The sequence below is a fragment of the Tupaia chinensis genome, unplaced genomic scaffold (genome assembly GCF_000334495.1).
Source record: "Tupaia chinensis unplaced genomic scaffold, TupChi_1.0 Scaffold000521_1, whole genome shotgun sequence".
Classification (NCBI taxonomy): Eukaryota; Metazoa; Chordata; class Mammalia; order Scandentia; family Tupaiidae; genus Tupaia; species Tupaia belangeri.
In genome coordinates, this window is record NW_006160034.1 from 695,198 (window position 1) to 717,651 (window position 22,454).

General features: G+C 45.4%; 1 protein-coding gene across 1 annotated transcript; it reads left to right on the forward strand.

Moving 5' to 3' along the window:
* The first annotated feature begins 5,065 nt into the window (after positions 1 to 5,065).
* PRSS48 (serine protease 48) lies at positions 5,066 to 19,479 on the forward strand. Its single transcript, XM_006156868.3, has 6 exons — positions 5,066 to 5,108; positions 5,950 to 5,994; positions 6,170 to 6,332; positions 7,113 to 7,378; positions 9,043 to 9,209; positions 19,102 to 19,479. Exons 1-6 carry the CDS (start codon positions 5,066 to 5,068, stop codon positions 19,414 to 19,416), a joined length of 999 nt encoding a protein of 332 aa, XP_006156930.1. The 3' UTR covers positions 19,417 to 19,479.
* Positions 19,480 to 22,454: the final 2,975 nt, after the last annotated feature.

The window sequence follows — 22,454 nt, forward strand, 5'->3', positions numbered from 1 at the left end:
ATTTTGATGCAAAAAAAAAAAAAAAAACCCATGCATAGTTTTTCATAATATGCATTTTCCATGAGACTTTTGAAGGCCCACCATATACAGTTGTGAGGTGAATAAAAATCTTTATCTTCAATAAAATGAGGACGAACCTGCAGGTTGCATTATTAACTTCAGAAAAAAACTAAGATGAATACTGCTAGGAGAACCATTACATCATGATGAAACCACAGCATGAGTGAATGTCAAAACCACAAAACCAGAGTGAACGTACAAACCACAAAAAATAAAAAATAAACATAGGCTGCATAAATCATTAAGGAATACAGTGAAGCTACTAAAAATGTTATAGTAGTAGGAGATTTTTATCCCCATTAAACAGACATAAATGAAGAAACGTATATTAAAAATCTGAATTTGGTAAGAATTCATAGTCTGGCAGTCAGTGAGCAAGTTAACAGAAAACTGGTCTTTATTTAGTGTTAACTTTGTTAAAAGAAAAGCTTTAGACAATTTAATTTAGTGGAGTTTAACTGAGCAAAACCTGTTTGCACTGGGCAGTCCCCCCCAATGGCTTCCGAGGAACTCGAGGTAGCCTCAGGGTTGACCGGTATTTATGCGTGGGAAAGAGAAAGCAATGTGTGCAGGAAGGGAAAATGACATTAAAAACAACAACACACACAGAAGTGAGGGTAGGGAAACAACTGGATTGGTTACAGCTTTGTTTGCCTGTGTTGACACAGCGGAAAGGGGGGGCTGTGCACTGACTGAAGAGCTGCTGCTGTGATTGGCTGTCACTTAGCAACCTGCTAAGGAAGCTAGCTTCCAGGTGAAGTTGTGGTTTGCTTATGAAAATTAAAGCAGGAGGGAACCAGCAGTTAGCGTAATGGCTATGTCGCTGGACTCCCACGTAGTCGACCGCGGTTCACGTCCCGGACCCGGTGGCTTAAAACTCACGCCGGGCGCGTGTGCGTGCGTGCCCAAGATCCCGAGAGGAGAATGGAGGAGAAGGGATTGCGGCGTGACCATCCCCCCTGGGGGGTGATTTCTCGCTTTCTGTCTCTATGTCTCTGTCTGGCGAGCGCACGCGCCCTACAGTGAAAATCTCTCCAAAAAAAAAAAAAAATTAAAGCAGGAGTATGGAGGCCTTTTCAGGCCAACACACTGTTTTGTTTGTTTTTTGAGAGGTTTTTGCTATAGGGCGCTCGCCAGACAGACAGACAGAGCAACAGAAGTCACCCATGGCCACGCACACTCCCTTCTCCTCCATTCTCCTCCCGGGATCTTGGGCACGCATGCACACGCGCCCAGTGTGAGTTTAAGCCACTGGGTCCAGGACTTGAACCGTGGTCGACTACATGGGAGTCCGCGACATAGTTATTATGCCAACTGCTGGTCCCCAGGCCAACATAGTTTAACAACTTCTAAAATGTTTTTAAACTTATTTCTTTCATGGGCAAGAGAGAGACAGACAACACTTCCAACATGGCCCCGATGCTGCAACCCACTCCCAGCCTCAGGTGTCCTGAACATGGGTACACGCCTATCGCCGGCCTTCACTAAAAGCCTTCCCACGTGGAAAGGACTCTCAGGGCACTATATTTTACTGCTGTGTAAAGAGGTTAAGACCTTGGGCTGGTTCCGTAGTGCAGTGGTAAGCACAGCGCATTGGGAGCCAGGTCCCACATGGCCGACTTCCAGAGAGTCCTGGCCCCAGTGGCTTGAAAACATGCTGGAGGCCTGTGGGTACATGGCCCAAATTCTGATGGGGCAGCAAATTAGAGGAGAAAGGATTGTGGTGTGACCACACCCCATTGCGGGAGCATTTTCTCTCTTCCCCACTACCCCACCCTGTGAGTGCACGTGCCTTCTGCAATAAAAAAAAATTAAGATGTAAATTTTTTTAAGTTTATTTCTTCCATGAGAGAGAGAGACAGAGAGAGAGAGAGAGAGAGAGAGAGAGAGAGAGGCGCAGGCATCCTCACTGTCTTCACATGGTAATCCACTACCAGCTTCACCCACCTATGGCCACAGGACATGAACCCGGAACATTCCCAGGTGGCTTCAGCGCAGCTGTGGGTTGGGTTACCGCTGTGCCCCTGTGGCTACCATCCCGACACACAGCAATCCCTGTGGCCTAGCTGGCCACATTCCACCTGTTCCCATTCCACAAAAGGGCACTTACCCCAAAGATAATGAATCTACAGCCGTGAACCCACGACCTGGTTAACAAAGCTAATCTGTACCAAGTAAGACTTCTTGAGAATTTTCACCCAAAAATAAGGGGGAAGTTGCACAATTTTTAGAATGGGGTTCAAAGAAACGACTCAGAATGAGGCTGAGCCGTGTTAACAGCAGGGAGTCAGGTGCAGACCCTGAGCTCTAGGGTTCCCTCTGAGCGCTGGCCTCCAGGGCTGTTCTGTGACAGCTCAGCTGGCCTGGCTACCTCGTTCTCCTCGCCACCCTGTAATGTCTGCGTCCATGTGCTAGAGCTCCGCAGCGAAGTTCTGTAGGTTGGGTGGCTTAAACCCATCTATTTCTCATGGTTCTAAAGGCTGGAAGTCAAACAGCATGGTCCCTGCAGGGCTGGTTCCCACTGAGGGCCAGGAGGGAAGGCTGCGTGCCAGGCCTCTCTGGCTTGTAGACAGCCATCTTCTTTCTCTGTACAAGCCCGTGTCCCAGTTTCCTCTCCTAATAAAGACGCCATTCACACTAGGTGAGGGCCCACGTTAATGACCACGTTTTAACTTAATTATCTCCTTCAAGACCTTATCTCTGTATACAGTCAGGTTCTGAGATCTGAAGGGGTCAGGACTTTAAGATATGAATGTTGGGGGAGACACAAGTCAGCCTGAAACATTATCTTTAAAATCATCTCTTGATGACAGGACCAGCAGTTGGCGTAATGGCTATGTCTCTGGACTCCCATGTAGTCGACTGCGGTTTGAGTCCCAGACCTGGTGGCTTAAACTCACGCCAGGCGCATGTGCGTGCGTGCCCAAGATCCCGAGAGGAGAATGGAGGAGAAGGGATTGTGGCATGGCCACCCCTCCCTGCAGGGTGATCTCTCGCTTTCTGTCTCTCTGTCTTTCTGGTGAGTGCACATGCCATACAGCAAAAACCTCTCCAAAAAAGAAAAATATATAAATAATCTCTTGATGTAAACTAGCTTGAGTTGGATCTCTGCTGCCTGATACTGAATAATCTTTATCAAAACAGCTACGCTTTCTGGTCTGTTGTTTAACGAATCATCTGTTTCGTCAAGCCCCCCAATGATCTAAGCTACAGGAGAGCAACAGGACACTTTCACAGTTCACCGAGTTCTGCCTCCACAGACCTAGTACCCCACAATTGGTACCGAAAACCCAAGGCACAGAGATTTCTGTGGCTGTATGTGCCCCCAGACCCCACTTCAGAACAGAGGCGTTGATTACTCTGTCCACCAGAAGTGCTCGCTGCTGACCAAACACAGCTAAGTCATATCCCCAGAACCGTGGGCAAGCCACCACACCCACAGCAACGTCCCCTCCAGGGGGTAGCCTGCATCCAACAATGAAGCCGTCCAGAACCCGTCTTCCTTCCTGCAGTTCAGGACATCTCTGAAGGCCACCTCAGCTCCAGGGAGACCTGCACCTCTGCAGCAAATTCATCGTAGCTCCACTCCCTCCCTGCCCAAATCCTGCTCTTCCCTGCTCCTCACGAGGAGGGCCGATCCTTAGACCACGTTCCAATAAACTTCCCGTATACAAAGCTCTGCCTTCGAGTCTAATTTCCCAGGAAATCTAACTTGTAGAACAGGCCCCCCTGTTCTGCAAGGGAATACATTCAGAGACCCCCAGTGGATGCCTGCAACCACGGACAGTATATTTAACACACGTGTGATAAAAGTTTAATGAACAGGGAACAGGAAGAAATTAATAGCAACAGCCACTAATAAAAAAGGACAACTAATGAAGATGCTAGCACTCCTCCTCCTGAGCTTCGGGGCCAGTGTTAAATAAAATAAGGGCTACCTGGGGACCAGCAGACGGCATAACGGTTATGTTGCTGGACTCCCCCATAGTGGACCATGGCTTGAGTCCCGGATTCGGTGGCTTAAAACTCACGCTGGGCCTTGTGCATGTGTGCCCAAAATCCTGACAGGAGAGTATAACGAGAAGGGATTTCAGCATGGCCGTCACCCTCCCTGTGGGTTGGAAGTGTGTGTGTGTGTGTGTGTGTGTGTGTGATTTCTCGCTTTCTGTCTCTCTGCCTCTCTAGTGAGCACACACACCCTTACAGCAAAAATTTCTCTTAAAAAAAAAAAAAAAAAAAAAAAGGGTTCCCCAAACACTAGCACTGCAATTCCATTAGAGCTGATCTGCCCCCCGAGACAGCTGCTAAGTGACAAGGAGTGGATCGCGTGTGCCGGACAAAGAAATGCCTCCCGTCCCCGGGGCAGTAGGATCAAACGAGATTTCATCACACTACGCAGAATGGTGCGGGGGTTAGAACTTAGGGATTCTTTCTGGAGTTCCTGTTTAATACTTCCAGCTCCCAGTTGACCTCGGGTAATGAAAACTTTGGAAAGCAACGCCATGGCTGGGGGTGGTGGGGAGCCTTTATATAGTCTATGGCTAACACTGCCAGACAGACGGAATCGAACCAACAAAATAGAACTAACCAGATGCTAGGTTCATCTCCTCTTTCCTGTGCCTCGCCTTTGAGGAATACTGACCATGTCCACTTCCTTGCTAGAGAAAGGCCCCTGCTGTTCCTTCCAGGGCCCTCAACCTGCTACCACAGGGGCCCCTTCCCACCTCCCATCCCCCACCCACTGCAGGAACCCGGACACTCTGCTCTCCCCGGACAACAGGGGGCGCCTCAGGCCCCAGCTCCTCCCCAGGGCTCCTGCTGCTGCTCTTCTGAAGGCTAAGTCCCTGGTCAGGGGTGAGCCCCAGGGACAGCAGAGGGTGAGGCAGAGGACTCCCTCTGGGAGGAGAAGCTGGTCCTGCCCCCCTTTTCTGGCTGTTCCCCAGTTGGCCTGTCCCTGGGAGCCTGAGTCCAGGAAGCAGGAAGTGCTGAGCTTGGGGGCAGAGCCATGGGCCCTGCAGGCCGCGCCTTCTGGCTGTTCCTGCTGCTGGGTGAGTCCCTAGAGTGGGGTTGGGGGGAGAGGCAGAGATCTCTGAAATGAGACGGCATCACGCAGAAAGAGGACGTTACTCAGAGTAGAGTGGCCTGAGGAAGTCCTGAGAGGGTACTGCGCCTGGCATCATTCCAGCGCTTTGAGTTTGCTACAGCGATAAACAAAACAAAAAACCCCTGTGTCCCGGGACTCGCAATGCACAGGGGAATTATGTAAATGGTAAAGGATGTTACAAAGTAATAAATACCACAGTGCAGCCTTAGGAAGCAAGTTACAACTTTAACTAGGGCAGTCCAGGAGGGCTTCCCCAGGAGTCACTGGAGCAAAACGGAGAGGAGTCCGTCAGCAGCCAGGGTGTGGGAAAAGAGCATTTCAAGCCCAGAGAACCAACGTGCAAATACCGGTCAATGATTTTAGGCATGAGTTGCTCATTTCGTTTTCTGGCCCACCGTGACTTAAAACAAGAACGCTGAGGGTAGCGAAAAGGAACGGGGAGCAAAGAAGATCCATAAATACTGCACAATGCCGATCGAATGGATAAAACCACCACACACGTAAACAGCCCACAAACCTCCAAAGAGCTGAAGGCGTCCTTGTATTTACAACCTAAAAACACCCGATATTCCTGACGGTGGCCTTCGATCATCCCGTAAAAGTTCAATTATGTTTCTCGTATCGCTAAAGAAGCCAGGCAAGGATCAACAGTGCCCGGGCGGACACCTGTAGGTTTAGGCCTTTAACACCCATCTGGGAAATTTGAATATCATAAAGCCTTCCTAGTCAGGGACTGGACCTAAGCTATGTTGCTATCTACTAATGATACCATGTGTCTTTCTTAGAGACTTGCCCAAGCTCTTGTCCCAAAGAGACAGACCTGCGATCAGGTGAGTGGTCTTCTTCAAGGCCCAGGGCTGCTGGGTTTGGTAAAGGAATGGGATTGGGTCTGAAAATGGGGGCGCCCAAGCTCTTGGAATGGAGGGGAGTTTGAGGATGATAAGATGGGGTCCAAAAGACCAAGACTCCCAGACTTTTCCCGTTTCCCTTTCTCTTCTCCTCTAGTGTGTGGGCGACCAGTCTACTCAAGCCGCATTGTGGGCGGTCAGGAGGCCGAGGTGGGGCGCTGGCCTTGGCAGGCCAGCCTCCTCTTGGACCAGACCGCTGTCTGTGGCGGGGCCCTCATCAGTGACAGGTGGATTCTGACAGCAGAACACTGCATTCAAAAGTGAGTAGTTCTAGGGACCAGCAGTTGGCGTAATAGCTATGTCGCTGGACTCCCATGCGGTCAACCGTGGTTCGAGTCCTGGACCCGGTGACTTAAACTCACGCTGGGTGTGTGTGCATGCGTGCCCAAGATCCCGAAAGGAGAACGGAGGAGAAGAGATTGCAGCATGGCCATCCCCCCAGGGAGTGATTTCTCGCTTTCTGTCTGTCTCTTTCTGGCAAGTGCACGCACCCTATAGCAAAAACCTCTCCAAAAAAGAAAAAAAGAAAAGAAAGAAAAAGTGAGTACTCCCGGTGGTAGCTAGTGCACACAGGTCCTCAGCTGGTATTTGAAAGGCCTCATGAACAAACCAACAGCCAATAACACAAGTGGTAGGACAACTAGGGCAAAAAGAAGCAAAAAGAAACGCAGGTCTCCTTGGACTCTCAAACTAGGAACGACTAGGGGTAAGATGCAGAGGTCAGAAAAGAAGCGAAAGGGACAAGCCCTGCGTAAGAAACTTTCCTTCCTTTTTGCCAAATTACTTCTCATACATATCAGTCGGGGTTTTGTCTGAAGACTGTTGGGTCAGACGCAATCCGAGCGCTCTCTCGGGGCCACTGCTGCACGGGATGCCTGGTGCCATGTGGCGCGGAGCCCTACGGAGAGCCCATGTGGAAGTGGTATCTCCAGCCTGCTGCCCTGCCTTCCTGCCTGGGGAAACGCCGCGCAGACAGGTGTTCTGACCCAGCGCTCGGCCACGGGCATGTCTCACTTTTACTCTCTTCCTTCTCCCTTTAGGACCTGGAATGCTTTTTCGTATAGCGTGTGGCTGGGATCGATTAACACTGAATACTCAAAAAAAGGCGCGGAGTACTTTGTGTCCAAAATCGTCTTCCATCCCAAACACCGAAATATAACCGCGGACATTGCCTTGTTGAAACTCTCCTCCAAGGTCACCTTCACTTCTTTCATCCTACCCATCTGCTTGCCCGGTATCGCCAAGCAGCTGACAATTCCAGCCTCTTGCTGGGTGACAGGATGGGGCAAAGTTAAGGACAGTTCAGGTGAGTGGGCAGAGAGCAGTGGTTTTAATCACTCTCCTGAACGTTCATATGCTAGGCATATCCTCACAATGGCAAATATTTTTCAACGAAACAAGATCAACCTAATGAGACTAGCTATGGGCCTTCAAATCAAACATCTTAATATTTATCTTATGTCCTGCTTAGACTTTAGCTATAGCCAGAAGAGCTGTAACTATTTAAACATTGATTACCTTTCTCAAACAGGTCTGTGAGCCTGATTTAAAGTCTGGACAGTCTAGTTTTGTTTGTTTGGATGTTTTTCAAGTATATGTCAACTCTTCCCCAGGTCAAGTAAGCAGGAACTAATCTGGGAACGGGAGGATGGGAATCAAGTTTAGAATGCTTTAGGAAATGCGGCTCTTGGGCTGGCCCCGCAGCTTATTGGTTAAGAGAGGTGGATTCCACATGGCCAACTGCTGATTGAATCCCAGCCCCAGTGCCTTGAAAGCACGCTGGGTCCATGTGAGTGCATGCCACAAATCCTGAAAAGGTGGCAGACAGAGGAGAAAGGCGTGAGGCATGACCACACCCCACTAGGGAGGGTGCTTTCTCCTCTCTTGTCCTCTGTCTCTCTGTGGTGAGCATATGCTTGCTCTAGCATTTAAAAATAAAAGAGAGGGACTAGCAGCTGGCGTAGCGGCTATTTCAATTGGACTCAAATGTAGTTGACCGCGGTTTAAGTCCTGGACCCAATGGCTTAAACTCACACCAGACATGAGTGCATGCGTGCCCAAAATCCCGAGAGGAGAATGGACAAGAAGAGATTGTGGCATGGCCACCCCACTGGGGGGTGATTTCTTGCTTTCTATCTCTTTCTAGTGAGCACACGCGCCCTATAGGAAAAATCTCTCAAAAAAATAAATAAATAAAAATAAAAAATAAAAATAAATAAATAAAAGAGAGGGACCAGCAGCTGGCGTACTGGCTATATCACACGACTCCCCATGAAGAATGCCAAAGATCCTGAGAGGAAAATAGAGAAGGGATTGTGGGTGGCCATCCCCCCCAGGGGGGACAATTTCTCACTTTCTGTCTCTCTGGCAAATGCATGCACCTTATAGCAAAATCTCTCCAAAAATAATAATAATAATAAATAAAATAAAAGAGGATACTCCTATCTTTATTCAACCAGAAGTTAAGGATCACTCTTTATTTAATTTTTTTTAAGAGGTGTTTTGCTATAGGGCACATGCACTTGCCAGACAGAGACAGACAGACAGAGAGATAGAAAGCAAGAAATCACCCCTCAGGGGGGATGGCCACGCCACGATCCCTTCTCCTCCATTCTCCTCTTGGGATCTTGGGCACGCACGCACACGCACCCGGTGTGAGTTTTAAGCCACCGGGTCAGGGATGCGAACTGCGGTCAACTACGTGGGAGTCCAGTGACATAGCCATTACGCTAACTGCTGGTCCCAGGATCACTCTTTATTTAGAACACAGGCTCAACAGGAAAACCTAAGCAAATAGAAATAATTTTGAATGATCCACTGTTTCAGATTTAGCTATGTGAAAAAATCCTTCCATAAGCGAATATGAAGGAAAAATTGTATTCTGCTTTTGGGTTCCCATGCAGACTGCTGAATAGGGACCCTGCATCTCTCTGGGCTGCGGTGACCTTTCCCTCCTGTCTTCCTCTCCAGATAATTACCCTTCTGTCCTTCGGGAGGCAGAAGTCCCCGTCATCGATCGCCAGGCTTGTGAACGACTCTACAACCCAGTCGGCGTCTTCCTGCCAGAGCTGGAGCCCGTCGTCAAGACGGACATGATCTGTGCTGGCGACGTCCACAAACGGAAGGACAGTTGCAAGGTGAGGGTTTGCTTTTTACTAATGTTTTTTAAGAGACTTCGTTTTCTAATCTTTACTTTAAAAAAAAAAAATCTGGTGAGAAGATGTGTACTCGGCAAAGAGGGGGAGAAAGAGAGAGAGCACACAAGCGAACCACCAAGTAGGTCTAAGACTAAAACCTCCGTTTGCCATGTGGGCATTCAACACCTTGACCACAATGCCACCTGCTGGCCACCAGCGTTTGCTCTTGAGACTTAAACAAACATGAGATCTTGTTTGGACAACAATTCTTATGTTACCCTAGACAAATCACTTAACCTATACAGGTTCAGTATCCCTTTTCTGAAATGCTGGGGACTAGAAGTACTCTGGATTTTGGATTGTGAAATATTTTCATATATATAAAATGAGATATCTTGGAGATAGGACTCAAGTTTAAACACAAAGTTAATTTATGTTTCATACGTACCATATACACACACACACACCCATACATTTTTATATACATATATATACATTTATACACACACACACACACACACACACACACAGGCTGGAAGTAATACACTATTTTTATATTCCAGTGTTTTGACAGCAACCTGTCACATGGATAGGTTTGGAATTTTCCACTTGTGGCATCACGTCAATACTTAAAAAGCTTTGACTTTTGGAGCACTTAGGATTTCAGATTTTTAGATTAGAGATGCTCAACCTGTCTCTAAATTTGCAAACTAGAAAACTATTGATTTAATCTAATGCTAATTATTAGACATTGGACCTTTACAGACCTGTTCATTTTTATAAATATATTAAGAGGTTGACACAGAAATGCCAAGTTTTTTTTTTTTTTTTTTTTAGGTAAAAACATTTCAGTCTACATTTAAAACATAACACTCCAGGGGTCGGTAGGTGGCATGGTGGTTAAGGCGCTGGACTCCCACATGGACAACCATAGTCCTGGACCTGGCAGCTTGCTCTCTGTCTGTCGGTCTGTCTATCTGTCTCTCTCTGGTGAGCATATATGCCCTATAGCAAATAGTAATTATAAAAAGAAATAAATACTTCTTAAAAAAGTCATTCTATCATCACCTGATCATAACTATCTGATGAAAATCCAGCCATTATTTGTATCTTTATTTCACTGAGTGTAGTGGATTAATTTGCTCTGGCTGCTTTGGAGGTACATATATATTATTAATCTTTGATGGCCAGGTAGTTTGAACATGATGTACTGGTACGGTTTTCTACAAGTAACATTCTACAGTTTATGCTGGTAAACATTTTCTACTAATTTTGTATTGCCTCCTGGACAGTGTCAGTAACAGTGTCAGAAAATATGGATTGCTATGTTCTTCTAAAGAATGCTGATTTCCTGTTTAAACAGGCAGTTAAGTTGGCTGGCCTCAGACTCCAAAATGGAATTCTTCTACGACAGGGAGCAGTAGTTCTTTTGGCATTGGCTAAGCTGCTTCAAGTCCAACCCGCGCATACGGGTGTAGTCCAGGAGTCAGCCAGCGATTTGAGCAGAATTTAAAGGCAAACTGGGGAAGCAGCTCTGACCTCCATCACCCAATCCCTCCAGCCAGTGAGACTGTGGGTTTCTATTCACATTCCAGGCATGCATATACTACATATGATGACAACTGGGGCCTGCTGCAGGGGTTAAAAAAAAAGTTAAGAAAAAAAAAAAAATGCATTATTCTATCAAGAACTGACTAGGATCTTTGTCTGCGTTTGGCCACGCCCCACTATGTTCAGATAGTTGGCTTTATATGTTGTCCATATTGATAATCGTTATCTGCTACAGACAGAGTTGGTCTGAGATAAGTTAACCCCATAGAATTTCTGTTTGCTTGTGTGCTCACAACAGAGCAAGACAGAGGAAGGGAAGAAGAAATCACCCCTCAGGGGCGATGACTCCACCACCATCCACTCTCCTCCATTCTCCTCTCAGGATTTGGGGCGCACACACGGTGTAATCCTCAAGCCACCGGGTCCAGGATGCGATCCATGTTCAGCCATGTGGGAATCTAGCACCCCAACCACACCACCTGCCAACCCCTTGTATAAAAATTTTTAAAAACATGAAGGGTCCTAAAAGCAGCAGAAAACACTTTCTTCTCAAGTGCACATGGAATGTTCTCCAGAACAGACTATCTGCACTGGGAAGACCCCCACACCTCCAGCCCCCGACTCTAGGCCAGTACCCCCAGACCAAGTCTCCAGACATGCCCCGGTGCCAGACAGGAACCTGTAGCCTGTGCAAGGGAAGAGGACACTACTACAGACCTGACAGAAATCAAAAGAACTGCAAGATGATACTATGAACTATAGGCCAATAAATTAGATAACTAAGATGATACGGACAAATTCCTAGAAACGCACAAACAACCGGGGCTAATGAACCCAAGGAAAAAAACAGACAATCTGAATGACTCTACAACAGGTACAAAGATTGCATTAGTAATTTAAAAAGAAAAGACAAAACAAATAAAAGCCCAGGCTCAGATGGTTTCACTGGCAAGTTTAAAGAAGAATTAATACCAAGAGATATCACTGGAAACACCAGTTGACGTAATGTCTATTGTCGCTGAACTCCCACGTAGTCGACCGCGGTTCAAGTCCCAGACCAAGTGGTTTAAACTCACACCAGGCACCTGTGCATGCGTGCCCAAGATCCCAAGAGGAGAACGGAGAAGAAGGGATTGTGGCATGGCCATCTCCCTGGGGGGTGATTTCTCACTTTTTCGCTCGCTCTCTTTCTGGCAAGTGCTCATGCCCTATAGCAAAAACCTTAAAAAAAAAAAAAAAAAAGACCTATCACCAAGATGGCAGGATAGGAAGTCAACTCCAGCAAGAATTCTGGATCCGTCCACAGGCAAAAACCTCCTTGGGAGCTTCAGGATTCAGTCAGGAAGTGGTGGAGCCCAAGACCTAGCAAAGTCATTTTGAGAATACAGACTAGCAGCCCTACCAATCATGTCCACAGGTTCAAATCCAAAAGCCCCATTTTCCAAAGCTCTTGGCTATAGCTACATTTGATCATGAGCCTGAAGCCAAAATGATCCTCCTGACGGTGCAGGAGGAATGACGCACAGCAGTGCCTCGGAAGACAGCCAGTCTGCCTACCGATATTGGTCCTAGAAGCCGACCTGAAAGCTTCCCTCTAACTTGGCTTCCGCCCCTCTTGACCACCTAAGCCTCCATGATGGGCCTGCCAGCTTCTGACCCTGGTAGATCCAGAGGGGGCCCAGTCTCAGCTCCATGCCGTCTCCTCACAATTGGGGAGCACTCCTGAGTGGACAGGGGAATGCCTGGGGACTCACAGCATGCCTGCACCTCAGGCAGTTCACCAACCTCCATCGCACAGAGGAACCCGAGGAGGCCCGGTCTCTGCTACATCCTTGCTCACCTCAGACAAGCAACTGCCCCTCCAGTACAGGAAACTACTGGAAGGGACGCCTCTCTGGGCCGACAGGACGTGATTCTGAGCTCGAGTCCCTGGCCAGATTCCCACACAGTCCCTGGATCTTCCCCAGGTCCACATGGGCCAAAGTGGCAAGTGAAACAGAACCCTCACAGACTCACAGAGGGCCCAGAATGAGGGTGCCCTCTGGTACTGACACAGCTGCCACAGTCGCGATCTGACAGCAGCTGATCTGCTTAGCTACCCAGCTGGCTGGAGGGGCACGATGAAGGAGCATGGTGTACACGGAGCCGGACTGGAAGTCAGTTCCGCAGTGCACAGACACTGGTGTGCAACCACGAGCACCAGGTTGGGAAGTAGGACCGCACCACAGGGACGCTCCGGAGAAGGAGGCGTATGTGAACTCAGAGATACCAAATTCGGAATAGCTGCGGTAAGGAAGCTCCGTGGACATCAAGAAAACACAGAAAAACAATTCAGAAATGCACTAGGTAGGTGGTCAGGAAAGTCAGGACAGATTTTTCTGGTTTTCTATGCAAAAATGTGTCTTGACTTTCCAGACAATCCAGCATCAACTGAGAGATTGAAATAATTAAAAAAAATCATCAAACAGAAATCTTGGGCTGGCCCCAAAGCCTAGTGGTTAAGGAAGCCAGAAAATACATGGCTAACTGCAGTTGGAATCCCAGCCCCAGAGACTTGAAAGCACACTGGGTGTGTGCATGCCCCAAATCCCAACAGGATGGAGAAAGGGAAGAGAAGATTGCGCTGTGAGTATTCCCCGTTGGGAGTGTTTCCTCTCTCCTCCCCTCATTCCCCTCCCCACCCCCTTTCCTCCTCCTTTTCTCTCTCTGGTGAATGCATGTGCCAACAGGCAATTTCAAAAAAGGTAAAACAGAAGACAGAAATCTTAGAGCTAAAAAATATAGCGGACAAATTAGAAGATATATCCAAGAGCACCAACAGTAGAAGCAGAATACGAAAACTCAAAGATAGGACACCTGAAAATACACAGAAGAGAAAAAAGAAAAATGAATGAAAAAAGTGTATGGGATCTAAAGGATAGCATCAAAAGAGCAAATTTTAATATTCCTGGAATTCAACAGGGATAGAACATGACAAAGGGCTGGAAGACTTATGGTATGAAGATCCTGTTGGTGGTGCCTGTCTCCCCCTCTGTGAAGAGGTGTATAGTGTATGTGTGTGCACACGTAAGCATGCATATGAGTCGATATAATAAAATATTAATAAACCATGAGGGAGTCGGCAATAATAGCTGAGGACTTCACCGCTATACTTTCAACAATGCACAGTCCATCTAGACAGAAAATCAACAAAGAAACTGCAGATTTAAACTACAGTCTAAACTGAATGGATTGAGACATTTATGGAACATCACACCCAACAGTTGAATGTACATTCTTCTCCAAGGCACATGAAGCATTCTCCAGCATAGATCATGTTTCATCCACAAATTATATAACACACATGAAAATTAAACAATATGTTCCTGAACAAGCATTGAGTCAATCAAGAAATTTAAAAAGCAATTTATATGTTTCTTGAGACAAGTAAAAACGAAACACAACATACCAAAATCTGTGGGACAGGGCCAGCAGGTGGCATGCTGATTAAGGGGCTGAACTCCCACATGGCCATCTGCAGTCGAGTCCTGGACCTGTTGGCTTGTTTGCTCACTTTTCCTCTCTCTCTCTTTCTCTCTCTCTGGTGAGAGCACATGCCCTCTAGTAAATTTAATAATAATAATAACCAAAAATAAAAATAAATAATTCTTAAAAAAAAACTATGGGACATACCAAAAGCAGGTTGAGAGAGGAAGTTTAAAAAGCAATAAACATCTACTTTGATAAAAATAGAAAGATCTCAAATAAACAAGCTAATGTTATTTTTTTATGTTTTTAATTTTTTTTTCCTTTTTTGGAGAGGTTTTTGCTATAGGGCATGTGCGCTCGCCAGAAAGACAGAGACACACAAAAGGCAGAAAGTGAGAAATCACCCCCCAGGGGGGATGGCCACGCCGCGATCCCTTCTCCTCCATTCTCCTCTCGGGATCCTGGGCACGCATGCACACGCACCCAGCGTGAGTTTAAGCCACCGGCTCTGGGACTCACAGCACAGTCAACCACATGGTAGTCCAGCGACATGGCCATTACGCCAACTGCTGGTGCCAACTAATGTCATATTTCAAGGAGCTAAAAAACATGAAACAACTAAGTTAGAAATGAGTGGAAAAAAAGAAATAATAAAGATCTGAACAGAAATAAATGAAATAGATACTAAAAAAACCCCACAAAAGTTCAATGAAACTAAGAATTATTCTTGAAAAGAAGCAAAAATCAGCCAGCTTTTACCTAGACGAAGGGAAAAAAAAGACAATTCAAATAAAATCAGAGATGAAAAAGAACAAATTACAACTTATACTACAGAAACAAATAAGAGATTACTACTAACATTTATATGTTAACAAATTGGAAAACGTAGAAGAAATAGGCAAATTCTTGGACATATAACCTATCAAGACCTAATGAAAAAGAAATAAAAAAAATTGAACAGACCAGTAACTAGGAATAAGACTCAATCAACTAAAATCTCCCATAAAAGAAAACTCAGGACAAGATGGTTTCATTGCTGAATTCTACTAAACATTTAAAGAACTAATACCAATTCTTCCTAAACTATTCTACAAAAAAAATAAAACCACTGAAGTGAGGGAATCCTTCCAAGTTCATCCTACAAGGGCCAGTGTCTTGATTCGGAAACTCAGATAAGGACTTAACTAAAAAAAGAAAACTGCAGGCCAATATCCATAAACAAGAATGTAAAAATCCTCAAAAAATAATACAAAATTGAATTCGATACTGCATTTAAAAAGTCATAAATTAAAAAGATCATTCACAATGATCAGGTGGGATTTATCCCAAGGTTGCAAGGACAGCTCAACATACACAAATCTATCAATAAAACACATCATATTAGCAGAATCAAGGACAAAAACCATACGTTCATTTCAACAGACACAGAAAAACCATCTAATGAGATTCAACATCACATTATGATAAAATCTCTCAACAAATTAGGTGTAGAAAGAACACACATTATATAGTAAAGATCATATATGGCAAACCCACAACTAACATCATACTGAACAGGGAGAAGTTGAAAGGTTTTCCTCTAAGATCTGGAACAAGAGAAAGACAGCCATGTGTACACCCCTGTTATTCAACATAACGCAAGAGACAGAAATGAAGAGCATCAAAATTGGGAAGGAGGAAGTCAGACTGTCCCTGTTTACAGATGACATAATACATAGAGAAAGCGCTAAGATTCCACCAAAAGGCTAACCGATGAATTCAGTAAAGCAGTAGGATAGAAAGTCAACATACAAACATCAACAGCATTTCTAAACTCTAACCGTGAACTGTCTGAAAAACAATTAAGAAAATCTCATTTATAATACTTATAAAGAAATTTAACTAAGGAGGTAAAAGATCTCCACAAACAAAACGGAAAAAAAACAATTTGTGAAAGAAATTGAAAAGGACACAAATAAATGAAAAAAAATATACCATGTTCATGAACGAGAGGGAATATTGCTAAAACGTCCAACTACCCAAAACGATCTACAGATTCAATACAATCTCTACCAAAATACCAATGACAGCCCAGCCAGTGGCTTAACGGTTTAGGTGGCTGGAGCCCATGCGGCTGGCTGTGCAGTTTGAGTTCCAGACTTGGTGGCTTGAGACACACACTTGGGCAGGGGGGGGAATTGGGTGTACATGTGCAAATCCTAAGAGCAGAATGGAGGAGAAGGGATTGCTGTGTAGCCATTCCCTGGGGGCTATGAGGGGCTGCTTTCTCACTTTCTCTCTCTATATTTCCAACATATATACCCTGCCACAAAAGTTACAAAAAAGAAAAAATATATACTATTTTTATTTTTCATAGAAAAAAAAGCCTGAAATTTGTATTGAACCCAAATGTAAGACCCCAAATGTCAAAGCAATCTGGAATAGAAAGAACAAAGCTGGGGCCAGCCAGGTGGCATGGTGATTAAGGCAGCTGGATCCCACATGGGCAATGGTTTGAGTCCCAGACCCAGCAGCTTGAAAAAATGCCAGGCACAAGTGTATGCATGCCCAAAACCAGAGAGGACAGTAGAGAAGAGACTGCAGTGTGGTCATCCTCCTTGGTGTGTGTGGGGGGGTGATTTCTCACTTTTTCTCTCTGGAGAGTGTGCTTGAGAGGTGGGGTTGCCCAAAAGAAAAAAAAAAAAAAAAAAAAAAAAAGAAAAAGAAAAAAGAAAAGAAAAAAGGAAAGGACAGAACAAAGGTAGAGGTGTCAGACGACCTGCTTTAAAATACCCTACAAAGTTATAGTAACTTAAAACATCATGGAACTTTTTTGTTTTTAATCATGAAAGGTTCTATGCCTAGAATATATAAAGAACACTTGTAACCTGATAATAAAAAGACAAGACCATTTTTAAAAGGGCAAAAAACCCAGTAGATGTTTTCCTGTAAGAAGATACACCGATGGCCAATAAGCTCCTAAGAAAATGTTTAGCATCAAGAGGAAGCAGAGAAATGCGAATCAAAACCATGAGGCAGCAATACCCACTCATGAGAGGGCTAGAATCCAAACAGAGAACGAGAACGACAATGATGTGGAGAAACTGCAACCTTTATACACAGTTGCTAGGAATGTAAAAATGGTACAGCTTCTTTGGAAAACTGCCTGACACTTCCCCAAAACGTTAAACACAGTCACCATACAACCCGGGCCTATGCTCAGGAGAAATACAAACAAGTATATATCAAATTTTGCATACAAACGTTCAGGGCAGCACCCTGTACGGCCAAAAGCAGAAATAACCAACGTCCATCAGCTGATTAGTGGATAAACAAATGTGGTACATCCACGGAAGGAAGACTGCCCACCCATAAACAGGAATGCAGATCTATGCTACCGCGTGGATGAATCGAGGAGAGAGGATGCTAAAGGAAACAGACCAGATACAGAAGGCCGCCTAGTGTGTGAAATGCCCCAACTGGTAAATCCATAAAGGCAGAAAGTAAATTCCCAGTTGGCCCAGGGCCAGAATGGTTGGGAAGAAATAAGGGGTATGTGGTTTCTTTTACGGGGTGATAAGAACCATGGTTGTGGTGATGGTTGCTTGACTCTGTAAATACCCTAAAACATGGAACTGTATACTTTAAATAGGTGAAGACTACGGTGAATTATATCTCCATAAAGCTGTTACCAAAAAAAAAACCACAGAGACTAAGGAACACATTACCAACTACTATCACTAGAATTTTATACAAGAAAAAAATTAACACTTAAAAAAGGCAGTAAGGATCTAGGAACAAACAGTAAGTGTGGTTTGGGGCTGGCCGGTAGTGTGGCTATGAAGGCCCTGGACTCTCACGTGGCTGAGGCCTGCTGGCTTGCTTACTTTCTCTGTTTCTCTCTGGTGCAAGTATGTGCCCTCTAGCAATTAAAAAATAATAATAAATTAGGGACCAGCAGATGGCATAATGGCTATGTCACTGGACTCCCATGTAATTGACCACGGTTCGAGTCCTGGACCTGGTGGCTTAAACTCACGCCGGGCGCGTGTGCGTGCGTGCCCAAGATCCCGAGAGGAAAATGGAGGAGAAGGGATTCGGGTGTGGCCATCCTCCGTGGGGGGGACTTCTGTCTTTCTGTCTCTGTCTTTCTGGTGAGCACACATGCCCTATAGCAAAAACCTCTCCAAATAATAATAAATGTAAAAATATAAATAATTATTAATAAAGGGTAGTTCACTCAATCAAATATACATAATGAGTGAGAAACTCCTATTAATCATATTTTTTATTTAATTGTTTAATTGCCAGAGGGCATATATGCTTGCCAGAGACAGGGGAGAGCCAGTGAAAGAGAGAAAGCCCCCAATGAGGTATGGTCATGTCGCCATCCCTTCACCTCTATTTCTTTACCTTGTTGAGATTTTGGACACACAGGCACTTGGGCCTATCATGCTTTTTAAGCTATTGGGGCCAGGATTTGAACCCCATAGTCAAGTCATGTGGAATGTGACTCCCTTTTCCACTAGGCTACCATGATTAAGGTTAAGAAAAAGTTCTCTTTATCAGAGTACATATTTTGAAGTTACTGATATATTTTGTTAAGGTCCCTGTCAATGTCAATGTTATGATTCTGAAATTCCTAACTCCATTCTCTCCTAACACCACCTCCCTCTCCCCCTCCCTCTCCTCCCTTTCCTCCCCCCCCCTCTCCCTCCTCCCTTTCCTCCTCCACCCCCTCCCCCTCCTTCCCTTCCCAGCGGGAAGTCCACCTCTCTCCAGAGGGAGCTCCATGGGTCCAAAGGTCCAGTTCTGAAGAATGCTCCACCCCTCTTGACTCTGTTCTGCTTCACACTCCTTTTCACTACACTCATGACCTTTACCCCTTCCCCAGGGCGATTCTGGAGGACCTCTGTCGTGCCATATTGATGGTGTCTGGGTCCAGATCGGAGTGGTGAGCAGAGGAGAAGAATGCGGCCGGCTTCCTGGAATCTATGTCAGTGTGCCCTACTACCACAAATGGATTTGGACCATTATCTCAAGGGCTGAGGTCGTGGGTGCCAACCATCGGTTTTCGTGGATGCACTTCTTACTCTCTGTGGCTCTCCTGGGGCCCTTCTGTGCCTCTGGGGCTCACACTGGACCAGGAGAGAAGGCCGTGAAACAGAAGCCACGGCTGAGAACAGGGCCAGGAGAACGTGCACAATAAATAAACCCCAGGGCCAGAGAACTTACCGGAGGGTCACTGGGAATCCTGGATGACTTTATTAATCATTTCAAATGTTTTTGTTCTAAGGCTCCTGCTGGAAGTATGCTTTAGTGGCTGGAATATGAATAGCTAAAAATAAAGCTGCCAGTTCTGTGCATGGTATCCTTTGTCCCTGAACAATGTCTCTTACAAGGCAGGAGGAATGCCTCCGTGAATAAGTATTCATAGACAAATTAAAAAGCTACTGGAGAGGCAGTTGGGTGCCGGCAAAAGGGGAGGTCCTCAAGGAGCCCTACTGCATGCCTGGGCTACATCTCGGCCTTCCTCCCCAGTCTGTTTCTCACTGCCTCCACGACTCTGGGCTTCCATTCTTGTACTTCTCTCCTCCTGTACCCAGGAATCTCCTGAGACATGCATACATATGGGTCAGTTCTGCATTTCCTGAAGCTCTTACTTGTTAAAACACGTATGCTTTAAAATATTTCATTTTGCAAAATAATTTGCAGGATACTGAATTCCTTGGGATGTCTGGTTTTTTTTTCACAAGAATATCTGATTTTAATATGCTTCAAACTACATTTTCACACCTTGAGGAAATTTTCATTAAGGTGGGATTTTTAACAAATAAAAGCTGCTGAAAGACAATCAGCATTCTTTTCTTTAAAAAAATGTACTTAACAGAGGGATCAGCAGTTGGCGTAATGGCTATGTCACTGGACTCCCATGTAGTTGATCGTGGTTCGAGTCCCGGACCTGGTGGCTTAAACTCATGCCGGGCGTGTGTGCGTGCATGCCCAAGATCCTAAGAGGAGAATGGAGGAGAAGGGATTGCGGCGTGACCATCTCCCCTGGGGGGTGATTTCTCACTTTCTGTCTCTCTGTCTTTCTGGCAAGCACATGTGCCCTATACCAAAATCCTCTCAAAAACAAAATAAAACTAAAAAAGGACAGTGAGAGAGAGGGGTCAACAGGTGGCATGGTGGTTAAAGGCACTGGATTCTCACATGGCTGACTGTAGCTCAGGTTCCAGACCTGGTGGCTTGCTTTCTTCCTTTCCCTTTCTCTCTGGGTGTATCTCTGTCTGGTCAAATAAAAATAAAAATAACAACAACAAATGAGTTAAATAAATAATTCCTAAAAAATAAATAAATAAATAAAGACGGTGAGAGGGAAAGGGAGAAATCACTTTCCCCCCTGGGGCGATGACCGCTTTGCAATCCAATCTCCATTTTCCTCGGGATGTTGGGCACACGTGCACACACACCCAGCATCATGTTCAGACTGCAGGTCCAGGCTCGAACTACAGGCGGCCCTATGGGGATTCACCTTACCCACCACGCCCTCCTGCTGGCCCAGTAGCTGACTATTACACAGAGGTAATCGTGGAGGAGGAAGTTAAGGACTTCACCCAGTTTCTGGATTGAGCGACTTGAGTGATGTAATTTCGCTCAGTGAAATATGAAACCTTAGAGGCAAAATGGTTTAGCTAGAGGTGAGCGATATAAATTAAGGACATCGAGACTACAAAATACAAGTTTGAAGTTGCATTCTATTGATACATTAAGTAAGTAAGTTGAGAGAACTAAAATATATTCCAGAATCTCACTAAGCCGACTTCCAGTTACTTTTTAGTTACAGGGAGTTTATGAAAAGTCACACACACACAGGATTCTAAAACCGAGTTTTGGGCACGAGTTTCAGTCTGCTCAAATGAGCAAACCTTTACGGAGGTTCTAGATGTTGTTCCCAAATGACTCATTGCCCTCTGTGTAAAAAGGATTACCCATTCACCCCAGGTGCCAGGTAACTTACAGGGCCTCCTGCAAAAGAATGATACTTCCTGGGCCATTAGTGTCAAGCTAGCCACGGAAACCGAGTAGAAGTGCCAGATGACACTTCGGAGCCGAAGGTTTAGATGCTGGCACGTGGTCTGCCCATTGCTCTCTTTCTCAGACAGGGACTGCTCCTTCAGCCAGGCTCCCAGAACGAATGCCACAGGAAAAGCTGAGCTAGGCTCTCCAGTTGAATGTAATTATTCTAAGAACCTGAGCTAGAGGCTGTAACCACATCCTTAAAAACAAGACATGACAGGTCCAGGTGTCTAACAAATAGTAAGGTAGGATCGTTTTCTTTCTTCTAGTAGCATTTTTCTGGTGATGTGCTAAAAACGCAACCTGATGAAGAGGAGGCTGGAGTCTCTCAGAACTACAAAAGAAGAACTTGGAACTCAAGAGGAAACTCGATAGTCTGGAGCCAGCAGCCTTTTTCTGTAAAAGGCTAGACAGTAAACATTCTCACCACATGGTCCCTGTTGCAACTACTCAGCTCTGCAAATTCCGGACAAAAGCAGCAACTGACAATGTAGATGAATGGGCATGGCCATGTTCCAATAAAACTTTATTTACAAAATCAGGCAGTGAGCCTGGACCCTGGGTCTGAATCCTTCACAATGTCAAAGAATCAGATCAGATCAGTCTCCCAGCCAACTACTAGGAGGCTGAGTGAGCATGAGGAGAACGGATGTGTGTAGAATCTAGTCTCTCCGTCTCTGGAGAGTGCAAGTGCCCTATAACAAAAATCTCTCAAAACAAAAAATTTTTTAAGTCCTATTTGACATATCGAGCGACAACAGCCAAAATGGCAGAGTAAGGAACTCCAAAAGTCCATCTATAAAAGTAACAAAGGGTCAGCCAGTGGCCTGGTGGTTAAGGCAGCTGCATCCCACATGGCCAACTACATGGTTCAAGTCCCAGCCCTGGTGGCTTGAAAAACATGCCAGGAGCATATGTGTGCATGTCCAAAATCATGAAAGGAGGAAGAAATAGAGAAGAGATTGGGGCATGACCATTCCCCACGGTGCGTGCTTTCTCAGAGCTCTGTCTCTCTCTGGCACATACATGTGCCCTCAGGAAAAGTGAAAAACAAGAAAACAATTTTAAAAAAACTGGTAGAAAATGATTGAATCAACGTTTCAGAACTCTAGGAACTAAACAAAAGTTTGCAGTAAGTAGTGAAATACTTCTAAAAAACCGAGTTGG